Below are 24,420 nucleotides of genomic sequence, written 5' to 3'. Positions count from 1 at the left end.
GGTTATCTTGTGCATCTGAATTTTTCCACCACCCCCTTCTGGAATCTTGTTAATGCAGTCTTGGCAAATATGGCCTGAGCCTGTAAGCTTTCTCCATCTACTTTTAAATAAATGAGATTCCTGTTGCTTGCCTGACTGGGTGTATGCGACCCACTTTTCTGGGTCTTGGGGAGGCCAGCTAAATGCTGGTAACCAAGCTGCTGACAGTGCATGGCCCACAGGTGTGCAAGGCGTGGTATTAAAAAAACATAAATGATTAATGAGCCAGCTTCCCGGAAAGACATCTTAAGCAGAGGAAGGAGTTATAAGCCACAGTGAAGGAGTCACTTTCTAGAACCTTCCGAAATGTGGCAAAGCTGTTCGTACAAACAACAGTGGTGGTAGAGAACAGAGATTTGGGGGACACAGAGATCTCTACACTAAGCTTACAGTCCTCTGAGCTTTCCCATTGTGCGTGTGTGTGTGTGTGTGTGTGTGTGTGTGTGTGTGTGTGTGTGTGACTCTGAAGTACCAGAAAGTTTGTGGGCTCATAGCAACTTCAAGGATGTTTTCCCCCTGAAAAGAGATGAGTAAGTTTGTGTCTGCTGATGCTATGGAACTCCAGAGAACCTTCAACCTTGCCTTCCTCTCAGTGCTTCCTCTCGAAACACATTTCCTTCCTAGGGAACCAGGACCTTTTGTCCCTTAGGGTTCTGACTTGACCCCATCCCCAGACAGGATTTCTCTGTGTCGCTCTGGCTTTCCTGGGAATCTGTAGACTTAACTGGATGGAATGAGCTAGGCCCTTCCCAGTTGCCATCTGTGAACTGTAATCACCTATCTAGTTACTTAAAAAATACTATTTTGAAATTTGCTTATTTTGACGTTATGTTTATGGGTATGTTTTGCCTGCGTATGAGTACCACATGTTTGCAGTGCCCGAAAAGGCCACAAGGTGTCGTTGCATTCTCTGGTGCTGGAGTTAAGTTTTTAATTGTCATGTGGGTACTGGGAACCAAATCCAGGTCTTTCGGAAGATCATTCAGTGCTCTTAACTACTGAGCCAGCGCTCCAACCCGACTTATAAAAACTTACAGTTCTTTTACAGAGACTTGAATGGAAGACGACCCAGAGGTAGGTGATGGTAAAGCCAGCCCGCGCAAGGGAGTGAGCAGCATTTTTTGCCCCTTGTACCTCAAGGCTTCTTCTGACTGGGTGGACCAGGCTGGTGCCTCCTCCCTTACCCAGGTCTAGTTGGCTCAGTAAGCGTGGAGGTGGGCAAAGATTCTGCCCTAGGCGCTGTTCTGGCTACCATTAGAGAGCCTGTACAAACTTCCCTGCACACCCAGAGGAGAAATGGAGTCCTGATGGTTGGCACTCTGGATGCTAAGAGTCAAGATCCTGGTGGGCTGAATCTTTAATTCAGAACTTGACAGGCAGTTCCTTGACTTGGCAGGATCCTTCTCTCCCAAAGGTGTCCACTTCCTGACTCCAGGTCAACTCTGGTCCCACTTCGGGATCCCTCAGAGAGCTAGATCTGGATCACAGGGCTTTCTTGCATAGCTTTGCCCTTCTCAGAGATGACAGCAGGGCTGGACTCCCGGTCAAGGAGCACTGGTCTAGGAAAGCGGGAAGGGTTTTCCAGTGAGGCAGTACACCTGGACCGGCTCTCCCTGCCTGACACACAGTGGCGTCGTAGGGGTTAAGGCGGGTGGGGCGGGGCGGCGGGAGGAGCCCTCGCGGAAGCGGGCCAGGCACCGAGGCGCGCGCGGAACCGGGTGGCCGCAGCGTCCCCGCGCGCGGCCGGGCCAGGTAGGAACGCAGAGCCGCAGCCGCCTCGGCCATGCGGCTGCCGGACCCGGGGCCTGGGCTGGGGCCCGCGCCACCCCCTGCGCGCCGCCCCCGCTGAGCCCGCGCCGGATAGGGCGCCGCCGGCACCATGGTGCAGAAGTCGCGCAACGGTGGCGTGTACCCCGGCACCAGCGGGGAAAAAAAGCTCAAGGTGGGCTTCGTGGGGCTGGACCCCGGCGCGCCCGACTCCACTCGCGACGGCGCGCTACTCATCGCGGGCTCCGAGGCCCCCAAGCGCGGCAGCGTTTTGAGCAAGCCGCGGACGGGCGGCGCGGGAGCCGGGAAGCCCCCAAAGCGCAACGCCTTCTACCGCAAGCTGCAGAATTTCCTATACAACGTGCTAGAGCGGCCCCGCGGTTGGGCGTTCATCTACCACGCCTACGTGTAAGTGGCCCGCGATGTGGTGAGCGGTGGGCCCGGCGAAACCCTGGCCGGGCCGCGGGTTGGCTGCAGGCGCAGCTGCGGTGGGCTGAGGGGCCCTGGTGTGCGTGTCCACGCGCGCGCCTGGTTCGCGTCGTGGGCGTGGGGTTTGGGTCGTGGCACTGCAGTCTCGGGTTAAAGCAAAGGACAAGGGTTGGCGAGTGACTTTGGAGATCATTCTGGAGTCAGGGACTGTTTTATTTGGGGTTGGGGGAGGTTACGGCCGCCAGGCTGGATTGTACCAGCCCTTCCCCCGCAGGACGGGATGTACTGGCGCCCCAGCCCCCCTCAGCCCGAGAGGCCCCTCCCCACGGCCCGCAGCGCTGAACAAAGGGCCGGCTAGGAGGGAGGGCGGCTCAGCTCTAGGTCTGAACTGATTCGCCCCTCTGCATCCCTGTGGGGTCTCTCCGACCACCAAGTAGGGGCAGTGAAGAGGACTGGCCTCTTCTTAGCCATCCTCCTAACCTCTTGCTACCTCTCTGAGCTTCCGGGTTGCAGAAATGGGGAGAGGACCTAACATCACCTCAGCCCTGGGCTAAGTAAGGGCAGTTGCCTGCACCCATCTCCGGAGGCCCACTCTACTTGTTCCCTACACTCCAAGTAGTCCCTTTGCACCTGCTGATGATCTCTCTACACATTCTGGGCTCCAGGTCCCTGAGAAGAGACGACTGTTATTCCCCAGCGCTGCCAGCTTTGGGCCTGGAAGGGGCTGCTCCTGTCCCCAAGTCTGGGACTCCTTCTGGGGCAAAGCCAGCAAGGGTCGAACCCTGTTTCATGTGTGTGTGTGTGTGTGTGTGTGTGTGTGTGTGTGTGTGTGTGTGTGTGTGTTAGTATGTATAACCTCCCAGTGCAAGGACGCTGGCTCTCCTATTCCAGTAGAACCAGGGACAGAGGAGGAGCACTAAGACTCGGCCATTTTGTATGAGAAGCATTTGGGGAGGGAGTGAGACCCATGTTCAGGAAAAGTCTCTATCAAGGTGTCCACCTATCCTGGCCTTGGCAGGGTATGTGTCCCATGAGTAGGCCTGGGAGTATTCTGCATGTGATGAGCATAGGTTTGGGGACAAGGAAAGGTCCATAGAGGGAAATTCCTGGATGCCTGCTGAATGATGTCCTGGGGGTAGCCACAACCCCCCCCCCCGTGTATGTGTGTGTGTGTGTGTGTGTGTGTGTGTGTGTGTGTGTGTTTGATATGGTGTGGTGTGGTATGTGTGCGCCTGTGCTCCTGTGGACAGTTCTGAAATTCTCCAAGTCAAAGATTCCATCAGTAAGGCTGTCCAAGGGGAGCAGCCTATAGTGTCAGCCTCCATCCCCTCCAGAGAGGTGAATTTGATTTTCCTTTGCACAGGGTCCTGTGTTTTTCTTTATCCCAAGGAAGAGTCCATTTGCCCTTAATGGTCCTTCTCCTGAAGCCACGAGCTCCTTTCCCTGTCTTGGGGCCCAAACATTTCTACCGTGGCTGACTGTAGATACCCAGGATAGAATCCTGTGTCCACAGGGCTGGGTGTGGATGCCCAGGCTGGCAGCATCATCTAGGATTCTTTTTGTGTGGGGAGTGGTGTCTGTAGCCTCTATGGGGCCCTGTTCTATCCCTGAGTCTCACTAGTCGGTCTCTCTGTTTCTGCTGCCTGCATCCTGTTTTCTGAAAGTAGCAGTGTCAGAGCTCAAGAGTCCGGTGTGGGAAGCCCTTGCTTTACAGGATCTATGCTACCCATTTACATTACCCACCACAGAGCCACTCCTGCCCCTGCAGTGTCCCAGACTTTAGGGTTTGGACTATGAAGACATACATTCTGCTGCAGGCCCCTTGGCTTCTATACTTTGTGGCTGGGTCTTGCAGGGAGATACCTTGGGATTGGGAGCAGGAGAGAGGAGAGCACTGAAGAAGAACAGAGCTTCTGGTTGCTAACTGGACACAAGTGTCCAGTCCCAGAACCCCTTTCATCAGTAAGGTGGTAAAGCCACTCCTGGCTTCCTGGACTTTGTGAAGACCAACTGATATCTTCCAGTACGCCTATTGATTCCACTGTGAAAGGTGACACATCTCTGATGTCTTTGTTGCTCATGACCCATGCCCCCAGTTTCCAGGCATGGAATCCTCCACACAGATCCTTGTCTAATTTAGGAAGTCCAGTAGCCTGAGATTCCTGGGCACGTGGCAAACCCTTGTGTGGACTACTGGCCTGAGTGGACTGGGCCATACTGTGTGTTAGGCAGTGTTTGGTTTGTTCATTCATTAGCAAGGATGTCACAGCCCCTCCTGGAGCCAGGCAGCTAGTGGGGAACAGATCCAAGGCTCATAGAAGTGAGTCTCTCATTTAAGCAGCACTGGGTTTTCCTGGGCCATTTTCCTTCTTCCTTTGGCCATCAAAGCCTGGTTTGTGAGATGTCCAGTTGTGCCAGCCTCTTGGCCAGTTCTGCTGGGTCTCTGAAGGTTAGCCACTGCCCAGAGTCAGGAGGTGGCCACTCTTGGTTTGGACCTTAGTGGGCAAGGTCAGACTTACTGACCACAAGGCTATTCAGTTTGCCTTTTACAAAGCAATACCATTATGGACTGCTTGCAAGAAATGTTTTCATAAATATCTCCATACTTAGCCTGGGGGGGTCACCCAGGCAGAGCCATTGTGAACTACCCAGTTCCCCACAACCCCAAGGTGAGCTGCGGTGAAGAAGACAAATCTAGGCAGAGGTGGGAGTAGTATGGGAGCCTTAGAGGAGTCATGCTCATCTGATGTGCTCAAGAGAGCTGAGTGGGAGCTCCAAGTGGTTCAGGGACATAGGGAGAGGTTGCTGGGTTATGATGCCCCTACCACATGCTAGACTTCCTGTCTGCTGGCCAGAGGAGCAGGATGGAGAACTGAGTCTGAAAAGGTTTTCCTGTGTGAGCTTAGAGGTGAGCTGAGAGCCGAGACTGTGGACAACGTGTCCTTTCCAACATCCAGGCTGGCGGACAGCTAGAAAGAACTAAAGGGGAAACTAAGTCAGGCTGATCACCAAGGTTCCTCTGTCCACAGTGTACAGGTGTCCCTGTAGAGTCCCAAGGAGCTCTAGAGTCGTTGTCACAGGCTTTCCAGCTTGGTGTCACCTCCCATTTTACAGAAAAAGCAGCATCCAAGACCACGGCCATGTTTCAAGCTCTTTGGGCCCAGATAGGCCTCCCTCACCTGGAGGATGACGTCTAGGTTGCTTTGCAGGCCTTTCTCATCCCCCTTAACTGCTTTTAGCTCAGAAGCTGGTAAGAGTCATGGAAGTTGGAGTAGGCAGGTCATTTGAGGAGTAGGTACAGGTCTGGTCCTCGTGTGAGACAGACAGGAGAGGTGGTCACTTGGAGCACCAAGGTCTTGTCTCTGACCTATGGTATGGGGCAGTGATTGGAAGAAGACTCCGTATCAGTGAATGGTAGCATGTGCTCAGCTTCTCTCAAGAAGCAGGCCTTCCTGTAGCCTCATTGGTCCAGATTCAGAGAATCTTATGGAATTTTCCCAAAGGATGGAAATACCTCAGAGAGTTGTGGTTTCCAGGGAAACCTGTGTTTCTCACGGGGCCTAGGCTTGTCCACCTTCCAGGCCTGCTCGGTTTCTAACCCTCACTGGCATCTTAAAGGACAATGAAGAAATAGAACAAGTGCAGTCCCTTTGCCCTGGTTATGTGTAGAGTATATCTTTAAGCATCCTTGCATCTGTAAAGAAACAATGGATTAGCAACTAGGCAGGGAGCATTCTGGGTAGAGTTGCAAATGGGAGCAGAGAGATCATATTTTTATGGATACCAGCATGAGTCGGATATGTAATGCCATCTATATGGAGACTTAGATGGACATCACCAACCTGGAGAACTTTGACATGAGACTACTAGGTGCTGGGAATACTCCCAGATGCTGGCCTAGAGTCTGGAGTGCTTCCAAAGAGCCAGTGACAGTGTCTGATAGTGCAGTTGGCGCCAGTGGTGGGGCCTTTAGTGTCTTCCAATGAGCAAAATATACATCGGCTTTTGCAAATCCTCATGATCTTGGCTGTTCCAGTGTGCACCCTGGGTGAGGTGTTCTGACCCCCCTGTTCATGCGAAAATGGGGCTGATGTGGTCGCCAGCACCTCCTGGTGTGAACAGTGAGTCCACTGCTCACTGTAAGGCTGAATCTAGGGAGATGGGCATGTCCCTAGGACTAAAGGCTCTTTGGAGTACTTTGTGGAGGGTACTAACAGCTGTATTTGAGCATATGAATCCTGAACTGACACGTAAAAGGATGGGGAAGGGATGTGGTGTGTGCTCTGAAACATCTGTGCATCCCTGCAGTTGGATGGGAGGGTTGGTCCTGGCCCTGATCCTGGTCACATCCTTTAAAGGCTGAGGTGACATTAGAGGGCCCCATTTTGGGAGGAGAGTGAGCTCGGATCTGGCAGCTGTTGTCCCCTGGTAAGGCAAAGTTGGTAAAGAGCAAAGCGTCTTTTCGGCGACCTTGGTGTGTGCCCCCATCTCTTATTACAAATAGTGCTGAGCTGGGCCTTGGTGGCCCAGCAGAAGCAGGCAGATCTTTTATGAGTTTGAGGCCAGCCTGGTCTACAGGGTAAGTTCCAGGACTGTCAGGGCTACACAGAGAAACCCTGTCTCAAAAACAAAAACACCATATATATATATATATATTTATATATATATATACACACACACAAAAACAACAATAACAACAACAACAAAAAAACCCCACAAAAACAAAAAAAAAACAAAAATAAAATGAACCAACCAAACAAACAAAAACCAACCAACCAAACCTCCCCTAAAACCAAATACTGCTGAGTAAAGCAGAGTGTCTTGCCATGTAACTACCTATGTGTCCTCCACCCACCCAGTATGCACCTTTGTGCTATAAGCTGCTGGAGATGGGGTTGGCAGGGTACTCTTGTTACCTCTCAGGGTTGAAGGAGGACACGGTTTGGGACTGAGGGCTCTGGATGGCCCTGCTTCCATCCAGGTTAGATCCAGAATCTGAACTCCGGTTTCCAGACTCCAGTGTCTTGTTCATGATGTGTGTGTGACGTTCCCGGATGTGGGATGTGGGGGCGGATTTGAGCTCCTTTGAGCCACTGGACACAAAGATTTGTAAGTGCTGGTTTTCGCTGGCTTGTGCTGCCTGAGGTTTTGCAGAGTGGGACCTTATCCAGTGGGGTGTGGAAGTCTTGGGACTATGGCTGGCCCAGCTGTAGACAGTGACTCTTAACCTCCCATTCATCAGCCAATCCTTAGACTCAGGATCCAGTCTGTACCTTGGTCTTGGGAAGATGATCTGGGCCACCGTTTAATGGGAGACACAGGTTTAGAATTTTAGACATGAGTTCTGAGTGTCAGAAGCTTGCCAGCTCTGAGAGTACCAGCCATTTTCCTAGAACCATGAGTTTGTGTGTTGATTGGCAGTTTAAGATGTCTTCCTCTGTGGAACTCAAGTAGCACGCCTGACAGCACCCTAAAGGTTGGGCGTTGAGGAGAGGGGGATGATTTTGGATCGAAAAATATAGTGTGCAGGTTCTGCTGGTAAGCTCCTCAGGCTGCAGGGGACTGCTGAGCAAGCCCTGTAGACATCTGGTTTCTACCCAGAGGTAGATGAGTTAGTTGGCTTGACTGAGCCCCCCTCACAGTGAGCATCGTCCTCTGTTTGTGGATGCCTGCCAAGCATGGCCCTTTCCCTTTCACGGCTGGAACTGGGCTTTGCTTTCAGACAACAATTTGCTGACAGCTCTAGGAGCTTCTTCAAACAGCGCCTCACTCACAGTGACGCACCAGGCACCAAGCCGTCATTTGGAGGAGGAAACCCAAAAGCATCTGTCCAACTGCCTAACAACAGCAGAAGCAGTTTATCTGATTTGAGATGAAATACAGGGTGGTGGTGGTGGTGGTGGTGGTGGTGGTGGTGGTGGTGGTGGTGGTGGTGGTGGTGGTGGCATTGAGTTGACTTGTGACTGTCCCCAAAGATCAGTTTGGCAGTGACTCATGGTTGCTATGTGCCTGCCCAGCCTGTAAGCTAGGCCTCCCACTGGGGTCTCTGTAGGAAGTGAACTCTGATTTCTGCTTCCTTGCTGACTTTTTTTTTCTGTAGTTCTCAGAACCCCAGGTGTGTCCTATAAGCTGTGCACAGGCCTGTACTTCATGTCCATGCTTCTGGGGCTCAAAAACAACTGTCTAGTGTGGAGATCTGCTCAGGATTACTGCCTTGTGCAGGACTGAGGGCAACAGGAGTCCTCCCGGCATCTGCATACGCTCCTTCTTATTGTATGTGTGCATGTATATAGAGGCCAAAGGTCAACCTTATCTGCTGTCACTCATCTTGCTTTTTGAGACAGGGTCTCTCACTTGGGTTTCACTAGGTTGTCTCTGCCTCCTCAGCTCTGGGAGAACAAATGTGTATACCACACCTAGCGTTTTAAATACAAGTACCAGGGATCACACTCAGCTCCTTGTGCCTGTGTGTCAAGGACTGTACCAACTGAGCGGTCTACCAGCCTCAATTTCATTCTCTCATCCATTCCTAGAAGGAATGGGACCTAGTGGGTGAGGCTAAGTGATATTTTAGAGGGACACCCTGAGAAGGATTTGGGCTCTCGAGGTATATAACAGGCTGCCCAATCACTCCTGCTGAGCAGGTGGTCTTTGTTCTGGGAATAGAGACTCACCAAGGGGAAGCTCTTACCATGTTCCATGGTTATCCATGCCTGCCCATCTTCAGTTGGCTGAAGGGGGGTGGCTGCTGGGGACATCAGAGCCTTTGTGGAGGAAGTGAAGATTCTGGGGCAGTAGCTTCTCTGCATGGAAAAAGGAGACATATTCCAGACACACCCTCGGTTGTCTTTGGGCTCTGTTGGGTGTTCAGCTGAAACAGAATTAGGTCTTCCATTTCTTTTTTGATACTGGAAATAATGTTGTGAACGCCCAGCAGGGCTGTTATTCTAGAATGTTCTAGTGAGAGTTGCTTGAAAACTGCATAGATTCCTTGATGATCTCATAGGTGTCATGGTATCACTCAGGGTGGCATCCCCTGAGATCCCTCCTTTCCCCTAAGTAGAGGGGCTGTCCTTGCTCCAGGTTCTACCTGGTCTCTGGCCCTTTCCATCCTAGAGCCACCAGCGTTGTCCTGTGCTGGAGACTTTGTAAGGCCGGTGACACTTTTCTTTTTTGACTTAGAAAGAAATTGGCTGGTAAGTATGAGGCAGGGGCCAACTTCTTCATAGGTTCCAGTTTTGGGAAGCAAGGTAGATAAGAAACATTTTTGGAAAGCCCGTTCAGACGAGGCTGTGTTGACAGACAGTGCCATGAGTGTGGAGGGCTCTGAACCAGATGTAGTGGAGCTGTGCGATGCCTGGGGGGGGGGCACAGCCAGGGCCTCTGGAGCACAAGGGTTTGTGGGAGGCTAATTGGATGTTCCATTTACTTTATTTTCATTTTTTTGAAAGTTTTATACATAGATACAGGGTATCCATTCCTATTCCCTCTGTTTCCCTCCTCAACTCTCTTCCCTACTTCGTGCCCTCTCTTTTTAGTTTGTCTTTAGTTTTTAGATTTATTTTTACCTTATTTTGAGAAAAGGTCTTACCGTGTAACCCTGACTTGCCTAGAACTTGATATGTACACCAGGCTGGCCTCAAACTCACAGAACTCTGCCTGCCAGTAGCTACCTCCCCAGTGGTGGGCATCACCACACTTGGCTATTTTTGTTTTTTTAGAAACCACTGAATATAATTAATATGGCCTTTAGCACATTAATGTGGGGTTATCCACCAGGGCATGGGCAACCTACCAGTGCCCACCTTCCAAAGACAAGTGACTCTCCGTCCCTCACCAGCCATCAACTGCCAGTAGGTCCTCAGCTGTGGGCGGGACCTTGGGAGCCTCTCCGTGTTGGAATTATTAACTGGCTTGATCTTGTTCATGTCTTGTGAGTTCATGTGTGTGACATCTATGTCATGTCCAGGGGGCATTCAATAATCTTCCTCTCTATCACCCAAGCCTTAGATTCTTCTGTTTTTTTTCCTTGATGTTCCTTGAGCATTGGTGTGTGTGTGTGTGTGTGTGTGTGTGTGTGTGTGTGTGTGTGTGTGTGTGTATGGTTATTAGGGTAGCCTTCCTTCCAGAACGGGAAAACTTCACATGAAACACACATACAGAAGACGTGCCAGAGGAAAAAAACCTGGGGATATATGAAGTGATTTGTCATGCAGTGCTTCCCCAGGCTGGCCTTCTCTCTAGTCAGCTGTGTCTCCTGGCTTCTCTCACCGTGAGATATTATTTATGCACATTCCCGGTGTGCATTGTAGGCCACCATGGACTTTATAATGGTTGCACACTTGCCACCTGCACCTCGCCAGTTCTGATGTTTTCCTGTGCTGGATGTGCGTGCGTGCGTGCGTGCGTGCGTGCATGCGTGCGTGCGTGTGTGTGTGTGTGTGTGTGTGTGTGTGTGTGTGTGTGTGTGTTTCCCAAGCCCGTCTTTCAGGCCTGGAGCACTTCCTAACGGACAAGAAGGGTTCTTTGCTGATGGAAGTGAAGGACGTATCTGGGATCTCACCCCTGCTAGCATTGCTGCTGTGAGGTTCCCAAATGTCTGAACACACACCCCTCTGAGCTGTAGAAGATACTGCAAGAAGCCTTTTGACTACTGCAAAATTGTTCTCATCCAGAACATTATTTCTCCTCAGGCTATAGATACAGATATTGGTGCTTGCTGTTTATAACATTTGTAGAAAGCCTCTGGTGGGAGACAGTAGGTAGAGCAAGGGTCTGGGACCATGCCTGTCACCCCTCCTATTCAGGTGGCCAGCACAGAAAAAGGCCTGCTACTCTTGGGAAGGAGGTAGGAGTTTCTGTATTCCTGGAATTGGGAAGGGCCAAGAGAAGGTGGGTTTGGCTCTGTGGCGCTGACCATGGTCCTGGACGCAAATGCACAGTGGTATTTCCTTGTGAGGGGAAAGCTCCCTGGTGTGATTGCTGCTCCCACCTTTTCACAAGATGAGCCTTGGGCTACTGTTGTTAGCTTTAGAAGGGGCAAGAGCTGGGGGAGTTATTTCTAGAAGGTCCTAGGGACTATGGGACAAAGACACAGGTAGGTTTCCTCTTTCCTGGGTCAGCATAAAAAAAAAAAACAAACAAACAAACAAAAAAAACTGCACGATGGTGCTCCGTGACACCTCGTTAAATTACCCAAGTGCTGAATTCTAGCATGCAGAAGGGAATTGCGTGGGCAGACAGCTCTGCAGGCTCTGGTATGACCAGATTGCTTTGTTTCTGACAGAAGCATTTGGTTATGGGTAGCATTGCTGTTTTATTATACGCCCAGTGCAAGAAATTGGGGAAACGCTGGAAAACAATAGGTGCATTTGCGCCTCCTGTTGATTTCCAGATCCCTGTCTTTCATCTGGTTTCTCTCCTGTGTTCACGGCATACTAGGAGCTGATCTCCTTACAGATCAGCTGTTCTGTGATGTGTCTTCTCCTATGGACCACTGGCACTCCATCTAGTTCATTTGGGAACACTAAGTTTAGGGTAGTGTCTGAGTCAGGATACTATATGCCCGTGTGTCTACACAAACCTTTGTTCACAGGTATGTCCTGTTCAGGCGGGCCATTTCTGCGGGATGTGCGTCTGATTGTGGTCCCATCTCTTGTTGTACTCATCTGGATCATTAGGAAAGCTGGTGAGGAGCAAGGGGAGCCCAGGAGAGGCCCATATCAGGAAAAGGTTTGAGGAATGAGCTCTCTGTCATTGGAGCTGTGCACAGCTGGGACCAAGTATCTAGTAATGATCAGGAATCAATGCTGTGAGCTTTGGGGCCAGCCCAGGAGCACAACTTGGGCAGGAGACATGAACATGTCTGTCCATCAAATGTGGGATAGTGGGTGGGGAGGCCTGTGAGCTACTCTGTCAGGAGAGCCATTGCTGGGGTACCCTGAGCACCTGATGGTCCTCCTGAGCCATGAAAGAAAATGGAAATTCACATTCAGGAGGGGAGAGGTTACATGGTAAACTTCCATCTCAGCAGAGGGAAAGTGTTTCTTTTCCTAAGGCTCTTATATGTTACTAATAGCCTTCAAAGCTGCAAGATGGGACCTGTAGGTTATGTCCAGGAATATCTGTGTTGGGGGTTGAGTGTCACTCAGTAGTAGAGGAGAGGAGAGCCTGAGTATGGGAGGGAGGGGACTGGTACTGACCGTGGACAGTATCATTTCAGTGGTGGAAGAGGACGTGTCCTGGAAGGGATGCTACCCAGCCCACAGTTGTTGAGGTCTTTTCATGAGCTGGAAACACTGTATCTATATGCAAGACTTCCCAGAAAGACTGGTTGGTCTTGCCGCAGAGGCCTCAGAGAGTATCTTTATCTCCATTTTTCTCAGGATGACCCCATGGACCAGTGCTCAAGGACTGGAGAGTCTCTGGGTACGGTATATGCAGGCTATCTTGCAGAGAGGCCCCAAGGCATCGAGGAAGCCTTGCTTAGAGCACAGATGTAATGACTCTGGAGAAATAGTTTACTCTACCAAGAAGGTTCTTGTCTGTTGTCTTTTAAAACTGAGATGAACAGCATAACCCTAACCATTTTTGGTAAATAAATTAGTGGTAGTTTTTTTTTATAAATACCACATGGTCATCAGTGTCCTGTAGCATCAAGGACACCTGTCTCTATGGGCAGTTCCCCACAGGGACCCTTTCCAGTTTCTGGTGCTCAATGATACCTTCCTGTCTATGATAGGTTTGTTCTTGATATGCTCTACAAAGGGATCATTATGTTCTCTGTGTTGGATGCTTTTCCTCCGGATGTGTGGTTCCTCTGGATGTCCAAGCCATAGGGCAGTAGAGCCTTACTTCTTCCTATGGGTCTCTGGCGTCCAGTTTGTCTGTCCTCCTGTCTGCTGATGGATATGTGGCTTATCTGTATCATTAGGCACTGCAACCCCAGCTGCCACAAGGTGGGTGCTAATTTCTGTGATGCACACATAATTTTCATAGAGACACAGCCTTGTCTGTAGTCAGCTGTTTTTTTTTTTTTTTCTATGCCAGGCTTGGAGTAAGTAGCCAGGCTCTTCAGAAAGTTCCTATCTCATCTGTTCTCAGACCTACATAAGGCCCACCATACTGATTTCCTTCTTTCCTTGCTTTCTCTGCCATTCTTTGAACATCACAAAAGAACCCCCAAGCGATACTGGAACTGACATGAGCAGTCTGGAGCTGAGAGCAGTTTGGTTACGTCAGGATCCCACTAGTCAGGACATATGTCCTATGTACAGGTGTGGGGATGGTCTCCTGGGCGTTGGAGAGGGCAGAGCAGATGAGGCTGTGACCTCCGTGGAAGTGAGCATGCCCAGGGAAGAAGAGTCTGAGGAAGAGATGGACTTCGGTTGTGTGAGTGGAAGGAAACTTTGCTACCAGGTATCAAAAGGAGGTGTGCAAAAGTCCTGAGGAATGGAGGCACCGTGGTGAGGCTGAGAAGGAGCAAGGAAAACCGTTGGGTACACCAGGTATAGCCAGGCCCTTAGGGCACTAGGGCCAGCATAGAGCTGCAAGCAGAACCGATGTAAGCTGTCTGCCATTTCCACCACAGCTCTCTGCCCACTCCTGGGATTGAGATAGGACAGGTTTCCTATGGTCTCTGTGGGATGCACAGTTGGCTGGAATGGGGCATACTGAAGAAGGGAAAGGCCGAGTTAAACTTCTAGGAGTTAGCAGGTTGGGGGCTCTGAGCCTGTAGTATGGCCGCCTTCTTAGATGATTCAACGGGCAGGGAATGCAGTGTAGGCCTGGCATGGCCTGGGACAATACTACCTGATGTAGACTGGGCTCTGTAAAGCACCCACAGTGACTAATGGGAGTAAATTAACTTCCTGGAACTTCAGTCTCCAGGGAGTTTATATAGGAGGTGCCAGCTCATGAGGTGGTGCTTGGGAAGGACTCTCCCTGTGCTGAGCTGGCAGGTTTGGGCACCTGTGCCTATAGAAGATACCTAGCCTTTCTGGGGGCTGCCCCATGGTGTCTATAGCAGCTATTAAAACTGGGTGTCGGGGCTGGGGATTTAGCTCAGTGGTAGAGCGCTTACCTAGGAAGCGCAAGGCCCTGGGTTCGGTCCCCAGCTCCGAAAAAAAGAACCAAAAAAAAAAAAAAGTCTTGGGCTTTTGATGGAGTGGATAGCTAGACAGCATTGTATGGGGACAGGTCAGGGAGAGTAGAAGCTTGGGACCTCTCTAGCACCCTCCATCCTTGAGATAACCTTCGTTGGCCATCCTGTGATCAATAGTCAGTGTGGGTGAGAGGTCCCTTGATACCTCCCGACTGTGGTGTTTGGAGATGGAGGCAGGATGGGGGCTAGCTGAGGCCATCTGGGGAGGCCTCAAATGCTGAATCAGCACCTGAGCCTCCAAGGACTTGGGGCTTCCTGAGCTATGGTTTGTCAGGGTCTGAGGTATTTTATGAGCATTTGTTGTGTACTGGGCCTTGTCTACTTCCCCTGAGTCACTTTCTCCCACATCCCCAAGGCCTTATGGATGATACTAGGTTGGGTAGAGGGGCTCCAGAGTGACAGACAAACCAATACTGCCCCTCAGGGTGAGGAGACTCATTCCAGCCGAGAGGTCCTTAGATGGAGTGTAGCTTCTCTTCTATCAAGGCCCAGGGGATGTACGGCCGTGTGATTTTTTTTTTTTTTATTAGAAGCAGCCATCAGCAGCCCAGCTCTGCTTCACTCCTGACATTGGAGGAGACAGTAGGTCCTGGCAGCAGAGCAGTTTATTAGGGGGAGAAATTAGATTCCAGGTTACAGCGCTGGCTGTGTCTAATGGACGAGGCGGCAGTAGGTCCTTGGGGAGCCATGTGTGATCTTAACCAGAGGGGATGTGTATGGTCTCGATGTAGTTCCCCTCTTACTGTACTCCAGGCCCTAAGCTGGAAAGGCCCAACATTACAGGAATGTGGATTACCCTGGTTGGGCAGATTTCTGCAGGGGATCCCGTGTGGACATACAATATCCTCCTGTGGGCAGGGTTCCCATACAGGGTAGTTTTGCCTGCTCTAGCTGGATCCTGTGTGAGCCATGCAAGTGACCTGGAGCCCCGCTTTCCCCATCTGTAAGTGGGGGCACGAGCAGCTGCCTGCCTTAGGGTCATCACACCCCTGGCATGATGTAGGCAAGTAGAGACTTTCAGCCCTTGGAACCAGATTTCAGTAGTCTGCGTTGAGCAGGGCTGGGGTCTGTGATTAGCTAGCTTCCTTTACTGTTATGACGTTTAGAATCTTTGTTGTTACCAAATGCACATTGGCATGGCGAACCCTGGCTTCCTAAAGTCAGCCTTTGGGTTCTGAGCCAGCCTGGGGCGTGTTTCCAGGTTCTGACAGTGAGGCAGTCGGTGCGTGAGGCAGGATTGGAAGGGGATGGCAGTGCCTTTTGTTTTGTTTTGTTTTGTTTTTCCAGAAGAGAAAGATTCCCTGTTATAAGACTGAGGGGACAGGAGGAAGGAAAAGGAAGAAGCCTTCCTGGCATGCAGGGGCCATGCACGGGGTGCATGCACATGAAAACCTGTGCCCTTTACATCTCAACATAGGCTGGCACCACCAGTTGTCACTGAACATTATGGGGATGTGGATTACCCTTCTGGGCCTGAGTGAGGGCCCACTGACCCTAAACCGTTGCCCCAACCTTTGCTCCCTTTCCTGTCTCCTTTTCTTGCACTCAGGCCCTGGTTCAAGTGATCTTCCTCTGTCCAGAGTTCAGAGTTCCCTCCCATGAAGTCGTTCTTGCAGCTAGATGAAGGCAGTGGGTCTCTAAATTTCCCTGTGGCGTCTTGCGATGTGGGACCTGGATGTGCTTCTAGATACACAACAGGTTCCATGCAAGCTCCATTTCTAGGAGACTCTCCCATGCCAGGGTGGGTTGCCAAGAACTGTCTGAGGTCCCTGCCTTGCTCCTCTCTGGCTCTTGGAATCTGGGGCTGGGGACCAGCTGCTTGTGATGCTGGTCTCCTTGGCAACTGCTGCCAGGGAAGCCTCCTGAAGTTGAATCTATTATCATAATTAGCCCTGAAACCCCTTGTTGTAATTCTGGGCTGCAGAAAAACCAGCCATATTCTTGCTGCAGGCCTCTTGTCCTTTCTGAGCCCACGGGGCTTAGCAATGGCTAGGATGGAGACCGTGAGGAAGGCCCCTTCTCATCCAAGGCTCCAAGGCTCCTTGGTTTGTGGGTGCTGTAGGGAGATGTGGCCAAGCCCCAGAGCTGAAGATATCTCATGGTCTGAGACCTCTAAAACCGCTTCTCCTATGTGCCCCCTGTTCCAACTGGGTTAAAGAAAATGCTGAATTCCAAGTCTGAAAATTTTGTCACTGGGGCAATTCCTCTGATGGCCAGGCCTGTACCAGTGGATGGTTCCAGGCTCCTCTGAACACTGGTGTCCATGCTGGATGAATCTTCCCAGGGTTTCCATCCTCCCTCAGAAGGGAAGAAGGTGATTCTTGGCTCCCCATTACACTTGCCATGAGTGTCAAGAAACATAACACACAGTATGGCAGGACAGGAAGCGAGGGGATGGGCATTCCTAGAATGGTTTCTGCCTGTGGCCGAGTGATCACTGACACATGATGGCTCGGCCTGGAGGAGAGGCTAGCTTTGAGAAGGGAGCAGATCTGAGGGTGACCTCCTGCTCTCCCGTTGTTATTTGTCCCTTATGCTGGGGCTCCAGGCTGGGAGCCTGTGAAGTGCCCACGTCATGGAGGATAGGGGGACATGCTGTACACCTCCTGAGGATAGATGGTAGGAAGTGCCAACCTTCTAAAGCTCCTGTGCCCCTCCTCCTCTCTAAAGTGGACATGAGTGTGGGATGTTCCGGATACCGGTTGCCAGTCACTGAGGTGTTTACAGATGGGTGGAGTTACAAGTGATCAGATGTTGCCTTAGGCCTGGAGGTGTGGCTAGCCTAGGTCCCCTCTCCTGGGAGGCCTCCTGCCTGAGGAGGAGCCTGGTCACACAGCCTGAGCTCCTTCCTGTCTCTGAGCTTCCAGGAGCAGCGTGGGCGCTACTCTTCCTGCATGTCCCTTGCAGCCTCCCCTGCACCAGCCTTCCTGGAGGGGGCCATCTGCTCTGTCTGTTCTGAAAAACTTAAAAAACAAACCGTGGAGCGGAGGAACCACGGCGGCACTTTCTGGAAGCTGCTTAGAGCGGCAGGGCTCCAGAGTGGCTTTCCTCTGTACAATGGATAGTACACAATCTGCTGGCTACGTGAGAGTGTTCTGGGGGAGCAAGGTTCATGTTCCCTCGAGATTAGTCACTGGCTTTGTACACCCAGGTAATCATGGTCACACTCAAAAATGCCTCCAGAGGGGTTGGGGATTTAGCTCAGTGGTAGAGCGCTTGCCTAGGAAGTTCAAGGCCCTGGGTTCAGTCCCCAGCTCCGAAAAAAAAGAACCCCCCAAAAAAATGCCTCCAGAATGGTCTGAGAGAGACCCTTAGGAATACAGCTGAGAGGGCCAGGTCAACTGGCACCTTGGCCCTCAGTTGTTTGTAGTTAAATTTATTTATTTATTGGTGTGTGTGTGTATGTGTGTGTGTGTGTACACGCACATAATGCGTGTATTTTTAGGCAGGCATGCACGTATGTGTCAAGTTGATTTCTCCCATCACGTGGGTCTCAGGGATTGAACTCAGGTTGTCCGGTTTGGTGGCAAACTCCTTTTCCCGTTGAGTTATCTCATTGGCTCAGCTCCAGTGTTTTTAACACAAAGGAATACATTGTAGTGTGGTAGGCTGGATTTCTGGACTAACTATGGATACTCTATTTTTGAGGTCTATCCCTGAAATTCTGTCCCTGACTCTGAATTCTATTTTGCCCAGGCTCAGCGCTTGCTTTACCCTTACCAAAGCTTTCCTCTGTTAAAACAAAAACAAAAACCACCGTCCCTGCTTCTCTCTTAACCAAGCCTGCTCCTCCTTACTCAGCAGGTTCTGGCCCCAGGAAACCCTCTTGGGGAAGCCTCCTCTGAGCTCCTACCTGGCCTTGTGTGTTGAGCCAGTCCTGGCATGTTTTCTGCTACAGGAGCCTTCGGTGTTTCTCATGGTTTTATCACTAATCCAGGGTCCTTATCAGGGCATGGGAATCCCCTGCCTTCCTTTCCATTCCTTCCTTGCTGATCAAACTGGGAGAAGACACCCCAAGCAGCCAGAACCAGTTCTAGAGTGCAAACAAGATGTGTACTTTCTTTCCTCTCTCTCTCCTTTTTTTTTTTTTCAGGGCTCAGTTAATTGAATAAATTGGCTAACGAGCAAAGGAAATTAATTGCAGTTTTGAAATGTGACCGTGGCTTTGTGCTGTTCTGATTGTGCCAGCAGCCGGTCACTGCCGCCACTGCCTCTGCTCAGGAGCTAAGAAGCTTGAGACTTCGGTGTTAGATGTTGTCAGGAGCCACAGACCTGGGACCTATGCCCAGGAAGATCGTCGGGCCCGTGCATCTCTTAGGGCCAGTGTTGTTGGAGGTTTAGCTGAGGCTGAGAATCCTGGTGTCAGGTGTTCTCTGAATGCTGCTGGCCGTTGCTATGGACTGATTCAAGCTGGAACATGCAGTGAGGGACCCTGGAGCATCCTTAGCTCTTGTTGGGGGAGAAATGGTCTTGACTTCTGACTGGTGATTTGAGTGATAGGGTATGATGTCTCTCGCACCAGCTGGTTCTCTCTCTGTCTCTTGGAGTTCCCTTTCAACTTTTGAACTCCATTCTTTGTGTCTCTCTTGGCCCAGTCTCAGAAAGACACAGGGAATTAGGCCCTCACCATCCTCCTGGACTGGATATACTGCTGGCACATGGTACAGACCCTGGCATGGTGTATTCACAGGCCTAGATGGGTCTTCCTGGTACCTGTTATTTTGAGAGTAGGGCAATTAGGTCCTAGGTGGGTGTTGGTGGGGTCAGTGTTGGGTAATGGAGTGACATTTTCTTTCTTTCTTTCTTTCTTTCTTTCTTTCTTTCTTTCTTTCTTTCTTTCTTCTACTCCTCCTCTTCTTCTTCTAAAATTTATTTATTTACATCACATCCTGATTGCAGCTTCCCCTTCCTCCTCTCCTCCAGTCCTTTCCTCTCACCTTCCCTTCCTCCCATCCACTCCTCCTCCCTTTCTCCTCAGAAAAGGGAGATCTCCCATGAATATCAACCCACCTTGGCATATCAAGTTGCAGTAAGATTAAGCACATCTTCTCCTGTTGAGGCTAAAGAAGGCAACCCAGTCAGGGGAAAGGTTCCCCTTTGACCACTAAGTTAGCCAGGATTCCCAGGCATCTGGCTGAGCCTTCTTACCCATGAAAGTCAGTTGTGTATATCAGTGTGTGGCTGTGCTAGTACTCCCCACCAGCCAAGCACAGGTCTTGGTGTTGCTATGTTTTCAGGTGGATGGACACTTTAGTCAGCAACTGTAGCACAGGTGACTGTCAACAGTGCCTGGGTTCTTGAAATCATGGAGGGTGGAGATGGTATTGGTCTCAGGGTCCTCTGTGGTGACAGAGGCCTGCCGAATGGGGGGACAGGATAGTAAGCATCTATGAGTAAGACCTGCAGCAGGTGCTCTGGGTTAAGGTGACTAGGTGGCTGCCTACTGATAGCACAGGATGGACATAATCTCTGGTATATACCAGGCTCCATCAGTGGACTGCTTGCACTGCTGTTACCTTCCTGATAGGCCAGTTCTACTTTGGGAATGTGAAACCTGGACCTTGAGGGTCTAAGGCTGCCAGACTGGTGACCCTGGTCTTTTCACCCAGACAGCGGGCTACTGGACCTGCTCACTGTGCGCTGTCCTCTCAGGATGTGGAGCCCAGCTTTGGGGGTTCCTGGTTCTCCTGCCTCTACCTCCTGAGTGCTGGGATGATAAGTGTATTCTCTGCTGGCTGCTAAATTCAGGAAATTGAGTATTCTAGGCATGTACTCTGCCAACTAAATAGGATCCCTAGCTCCTTGTTTTCCTCCTTATGTCTCATTCACTGCGGCTTGTCTGAAAGGGAGGGGCCGGGGCCAGGTAGAAAGTAGACACAGCACCCGTTATGGTGAGAGGTGAGCTTGGAGCAAGACCTATTCTGGCCCTCAGCCACCCACAGGCTAGAAAAGTCAGGGGTCTCGAATATGCAGGGGCAGAATCCAAATGCATCATCTTCAGCAATAATGGGCTTCATCATCTGCAGCTCTAGAGGTGCGGCCACAGCTGGATTCGAGTGCTCAGCTGGCATCAGCTTTTACCCATAAGCACCCCTGAGCCCTGGACTAGAAAGGGGGCATGGTCTCAGAGACAATACCCTGAGCCTGCAGCAGAGGCCATCAGAGAACAGCAAGAGGGAAATAGTGACCTAACTGGCGGGGACAGTGGTCAGTTCCACACATTAGGTGAAGAGGGAGAATTGTGTGGAGGCAGCCTGACCCCTTAGACTCTCTTTTGCCTGAGGGTGGGACTCATGATGGACTCTAAGGCCCAAGCAGGAGCATGGTAGCTTCCCATCATAGTCATCACCATTATTGTTGTCATGTGCTGTGTGCGTGAATGGATGCCTGGGTTTCGAAGATAACGTGACTGCTGGCAGGTGGGGGCGGGCACAAGCAACTCCTTGAGCAAGAACGCTTGTGGTTCAGGCAAACGTGAAGTTCTTCTGGGTGCCTTGTGGCCAGGCTTGTTTCACGCATAGGACCCAATGACTGTGTTTGATGTGCCTGTTTCGTGCGACAGGCTGTCATCTTCAGAAAAGTGTTAATAACACTCGAACGGCCTAAGAGCCAGTGGGCTCCTGACATGTGCACACCCCATGTCCACGTGTGGGCCTCATTTGTTTTGGAGTCTGCCTAGAGTCTGCCTCTTATGTTTTAACTGCAGTTTCTCCAGTCTCCCAGGATAAGTTGCAGATGTGGTGGTCTTCAGCAGGCAGTATTCCTGTTATACTGCCTATCGTGTTTAGGCACGTGTTAAGGGGCACTTGGTGTGCCCCTTATCAAAGGCCACAAGCTAGATTCCTGTGGAAGGACTATGGCACCTGTCCTCTGTAGAGCTCTGGGGTAGAGTAAGGGAGAAGGAATCCCACTTGTCAGAGGATGCAAATAGCCACGGAAGGGGCAGAGATCTTGCAGGAGAATTTTGGCAGGTCAAGAAGGGTCAGGTAATAATAATAATAATAATAATAATAATAATAATAATAATAATAATAATAAATTATGAGAGATAAAGATAGATAGATAGACAGACAGGAAGGAAGGAAGGAAGGAATCATCAGAGCTTATAAAGAAGGAGAAATGGAAACACTGTGGCAGCTAGGGAAAGGCCAGAAAAATGATCTGAGAAGTTCTTGTTCAGCACCCGATCTAGCTGGAAGAAAAATTTTCTGTCTCTGAACCTAGGGAGGAATTGTTGTATACCAGGAAAAAGAATCAATATTTACCCTCTGTAGGGCAAGCAGTGTGGAGTTGGTTCTTTTATTGTTTCTGCCGCACAGAGGAGCCTGGTCAGCAATTGGTGTGATTCTGGAGTCTTGGGTAGCAGGAAGCAGGTGCGGACTGGCCCCCTGCTGTGCTCAGAGGACCCGATAAGGTCTCATCGTGCTAGCTAATAGACAGAGGTTGCACTGACAACTGCCTGCCCACTGACTGCAGGTTTCTCTCGCCTCCTGCAGGTTTCTTTTAGTCTTCTCCTGCCTTGTGCTTTCCGTGTTTTCCACCATCAAGGAGTATGAGAAGAGTTCCGAGGGGGCCCTCTACATCTTGGTAAGCCCCATTCTTGGGTAGGGCATGGGGAGAGGCCTGAAGGCTGGGAAATGGGCCTCTGCATGCAGCACGGCCTGCCTTCCAAGCCCTGGACCTCTGGTTCAACCCTGATCGTCTAGTGAGCCAGGACTTCTGTGTACACGTTCTCCTCCAGAGCAGTTAGTGTTCTTTCTTGCATACACAGCCACTGTTGCTCCCAGCATTGTGGTGTAGACCTCAAGCCCCTTCCCAGCCTCCTAGTCCCTAGAGGTGGTATTACAACATCCCGAGGTTCTCACCATCCCCCCCCCCCCTTTCCGCCCTGCTCTCTGGAGCCTCAGTACTCAGATGCCCCCGCTGAAGTGTGTGGTGCTTCCCAGAAGATGTGGGTGAAGGGGTGGGAGGCCATGATGCTCACTCGCATAAACCCTGTGACGGGACAGGGGTGGGTGTCATGGAAACAGGATCGTAATTTCTCTGTTGCCATTGGTAACGGAGGTGGCCCTTCAAGAATGATCCCACTAGAGTGCTTTTCCACCCACTTTGCCCCACTGCCCTGGAGCTGCCTGAATTCTAGAGGAACCTATTCTCCCTTTGGTATGGCTGCGAACTCTCTCAGCTCAGCCCTGTTGTGCCCACCCCTCACAATGGCACTAGAGCCTCCCACTCCAGCTCAGAAGGGAGGCAGGAAGGGGGTTCCTTTGGTGGTCTACAGGCCAGGACTTGCTGGCAACAGTAAGTCCCTGGAGGATCTGTTTCTAGCAGGGATTCAATCCTGGCTGACATGAGCTAGGTGCCCTGTGGGGCTTGAGCTAAGCCTGAAGCTCTGATTTCTAGCTTCTGATCCCTGGGGCTTTAGCCATCCCTGTCCCAAAAGTGTCATTGTAGGATAGAGGTAGCCCTCCTAAAGCCTGGTCGTGTCTTCATCCGTGTTCTTCTCACCTCCCAGGAAATCGTGACCATCGTGGTATTCGGTGTTGAGTACTTTGTGAGAATCTGGGCTGCAGGCTGCTGCTGCCGGTATCGAGGCTGGAGGGGCCGGCTCAAGTTTGCCAGGAAGCCATTCTGTGTGATCGGTGAGGCCTGGTGGACATGGCCACCAGAGTTGGGTCTGGGGAAGGAGTTGCTTTTGTCTTGGCCACAACGGGCTAAGTGAGAGGGTAGGGTCTTCTGGAAGTTCCTTCTTATCACTGACTTGGAACTGGAGGCCATGGCTAGCAGGGCCTAGGAGTTGGGAGGGGGACAAATTGCTGGGCAGTCTCTCCTGGAGATCACAGGTAGGCAGGGTGGGCACTGAAAACCACCCTTCCCAGGGCCCCACATGCCCTTGCATGTCTAAGGGGTCATTGAGTCCTCCTCTGGGGGCCCTGGGGAGGAGATGCTGTGATCTGTGCCTGTCTCCCACAGACATCATGGTGCTGATTGCCTCCATTGCTGTGCTGGCTGCTGGCTCCCAGGGCAATGTCTTTGCCACATCTGCACTTCGGAGCTTGCGGTTCTTACAAATCTTACGGATGATCCGTATGGACCGGAGGGGCGGCACCTGGAAGCTCCTGGGATCGGTGGTCTACGCTCACAGCAAGGTGAGCAGCCCTGGCCCAGCCTGGGCCTTGCTGTTTTCCATAACCTCAAGGCTCCAGGCTGCTCAGCATTGATGCAGTCACGGACCTGGCAAGATATAAAGGAGCCTCTCCTTTTATCCCACGGCTGACTGTCTTTCTCACCTGTCCTTAGAAGCTGTTTTCTATTCTTTTTTTTTGGTTCTTTTTTTTTTTTTCGGAGCTGGGGACCGAACCCAGGGCCTTGCGCTTCCTAGGTAAGCGCTCTACCACTGAGCTAAATCCCCAGCCCCGCTGTTTTCTATTCTTAGTGTGAGCGATCCTTCCTGTTAGCTGGCAACCCCTGTAGCTGAGCAATTTCCCTCCCTGGTTCTGAGGGCCTGGATCGATAGATACTCTGCCTGAATCACCTGCTTAGGGGTTGTTTAAGTTGTGGCTTGTGGCGGCTGCTGACCAGGGTACTCATGGCGTGACTGTGGGTACACATTCTGTGTTGAAGGAATCCTCAGTGGCCAAGACCTGGTTTCTGCCAGGTTGTACTATGGGACCTTTGTTCTCATTGACTCAAATGCTCTCTATCCTGCCTGGGCCCTCTTTTATTTTTGTCAGCCATAATCGTGTGGGGTCAGGCACTGGGCTCTGGGGAAGCTGAGCTCCCTGGGGGCCTGGTCTCTCTCCCCCCTCTACACTGCACACCCAGTGTTGGGAACTGAGTATATGCCCATTGAGGCTTGCACCCCTTCTTGGGGATATCTCCACAGTGTTGGGACCCCAGCTGCTGTGTGTGGGGTATATGCTTCACCCAGCCACGGACAGGGTGTTCAAAGGGCTGCTGGATGCTCTGCTCGCAGGTCTAAAACAGTCCGTTGAAAGTTGCATTGTACAGCCAGCAGTCAC

The 24,420-nt window shown here is 51.2% G+C and overlaps 1 protein-coding gene across 21 annotated transcripts in view; it reads left to right on the top strand.

Annotated features, from left to right (window-relative positions):
* Window positions 1–1,714: 1,714 nt before the first annotated feature.
* Kcnq2 (potassium voltage-gated channel subfamily Q member 2) overlaps window positions 1,715–24,420 on the top strand; it is a 59,047-nt gene continuing 36,341 nt past the window's right edge. For 8 of the 21 annotated variants that reach the window (XM_017591445.3, XM_039104185.2, XM_039104182.2 and 5 more), the window contains exons 1-4: window positions 1,717–2,214; window positions 21,895–21,985; window positions 22,914–23,040; window positions 23,372–23,547. In XM_017591445.3, coding sequence (XP_017446934.1) covers window positions 1,919–2,214; window positions 21,895–21,985; window positions 22,914–23,040; window positions 23,372–23,547 — 690 coding nt within the window. In that variant the 5' untranslated portion in view covers window positions 1,717–1,918. Of the gene's footprint in view, window positions 2,215–21,894; window positions 21,986–22,913; window positions 23,041–23,371; window positions 23,548–24,420 lie in introns of all 21 variants that reach the window. The other 13 variants (XM_006235725.5, XM_039104186.2, XM_017591447.3 and 10 more) reach the window with 5 other exon arrangements.

Source organism: Rattus norvegicus, chromosome 3 (genome assembly GCF_036323735.1).
Source record: "Rattus norvegicus strain BN/NHsdMcwi chromosome 3, GRCr8, whole genome shotgun sequence".
In the NCBI taxonomy this organism is placed as follows: Eukaryota; Metazoa; Chordata; class Mammalia; order Rodentia; family Muridae; genus Rattus; species Rattus norvegicus.
The sequence above is the reverse complement of the archived record's forward strand: the minus strand, read 5'-3'. Positions and strand labels throughout refer to the sequence as shown.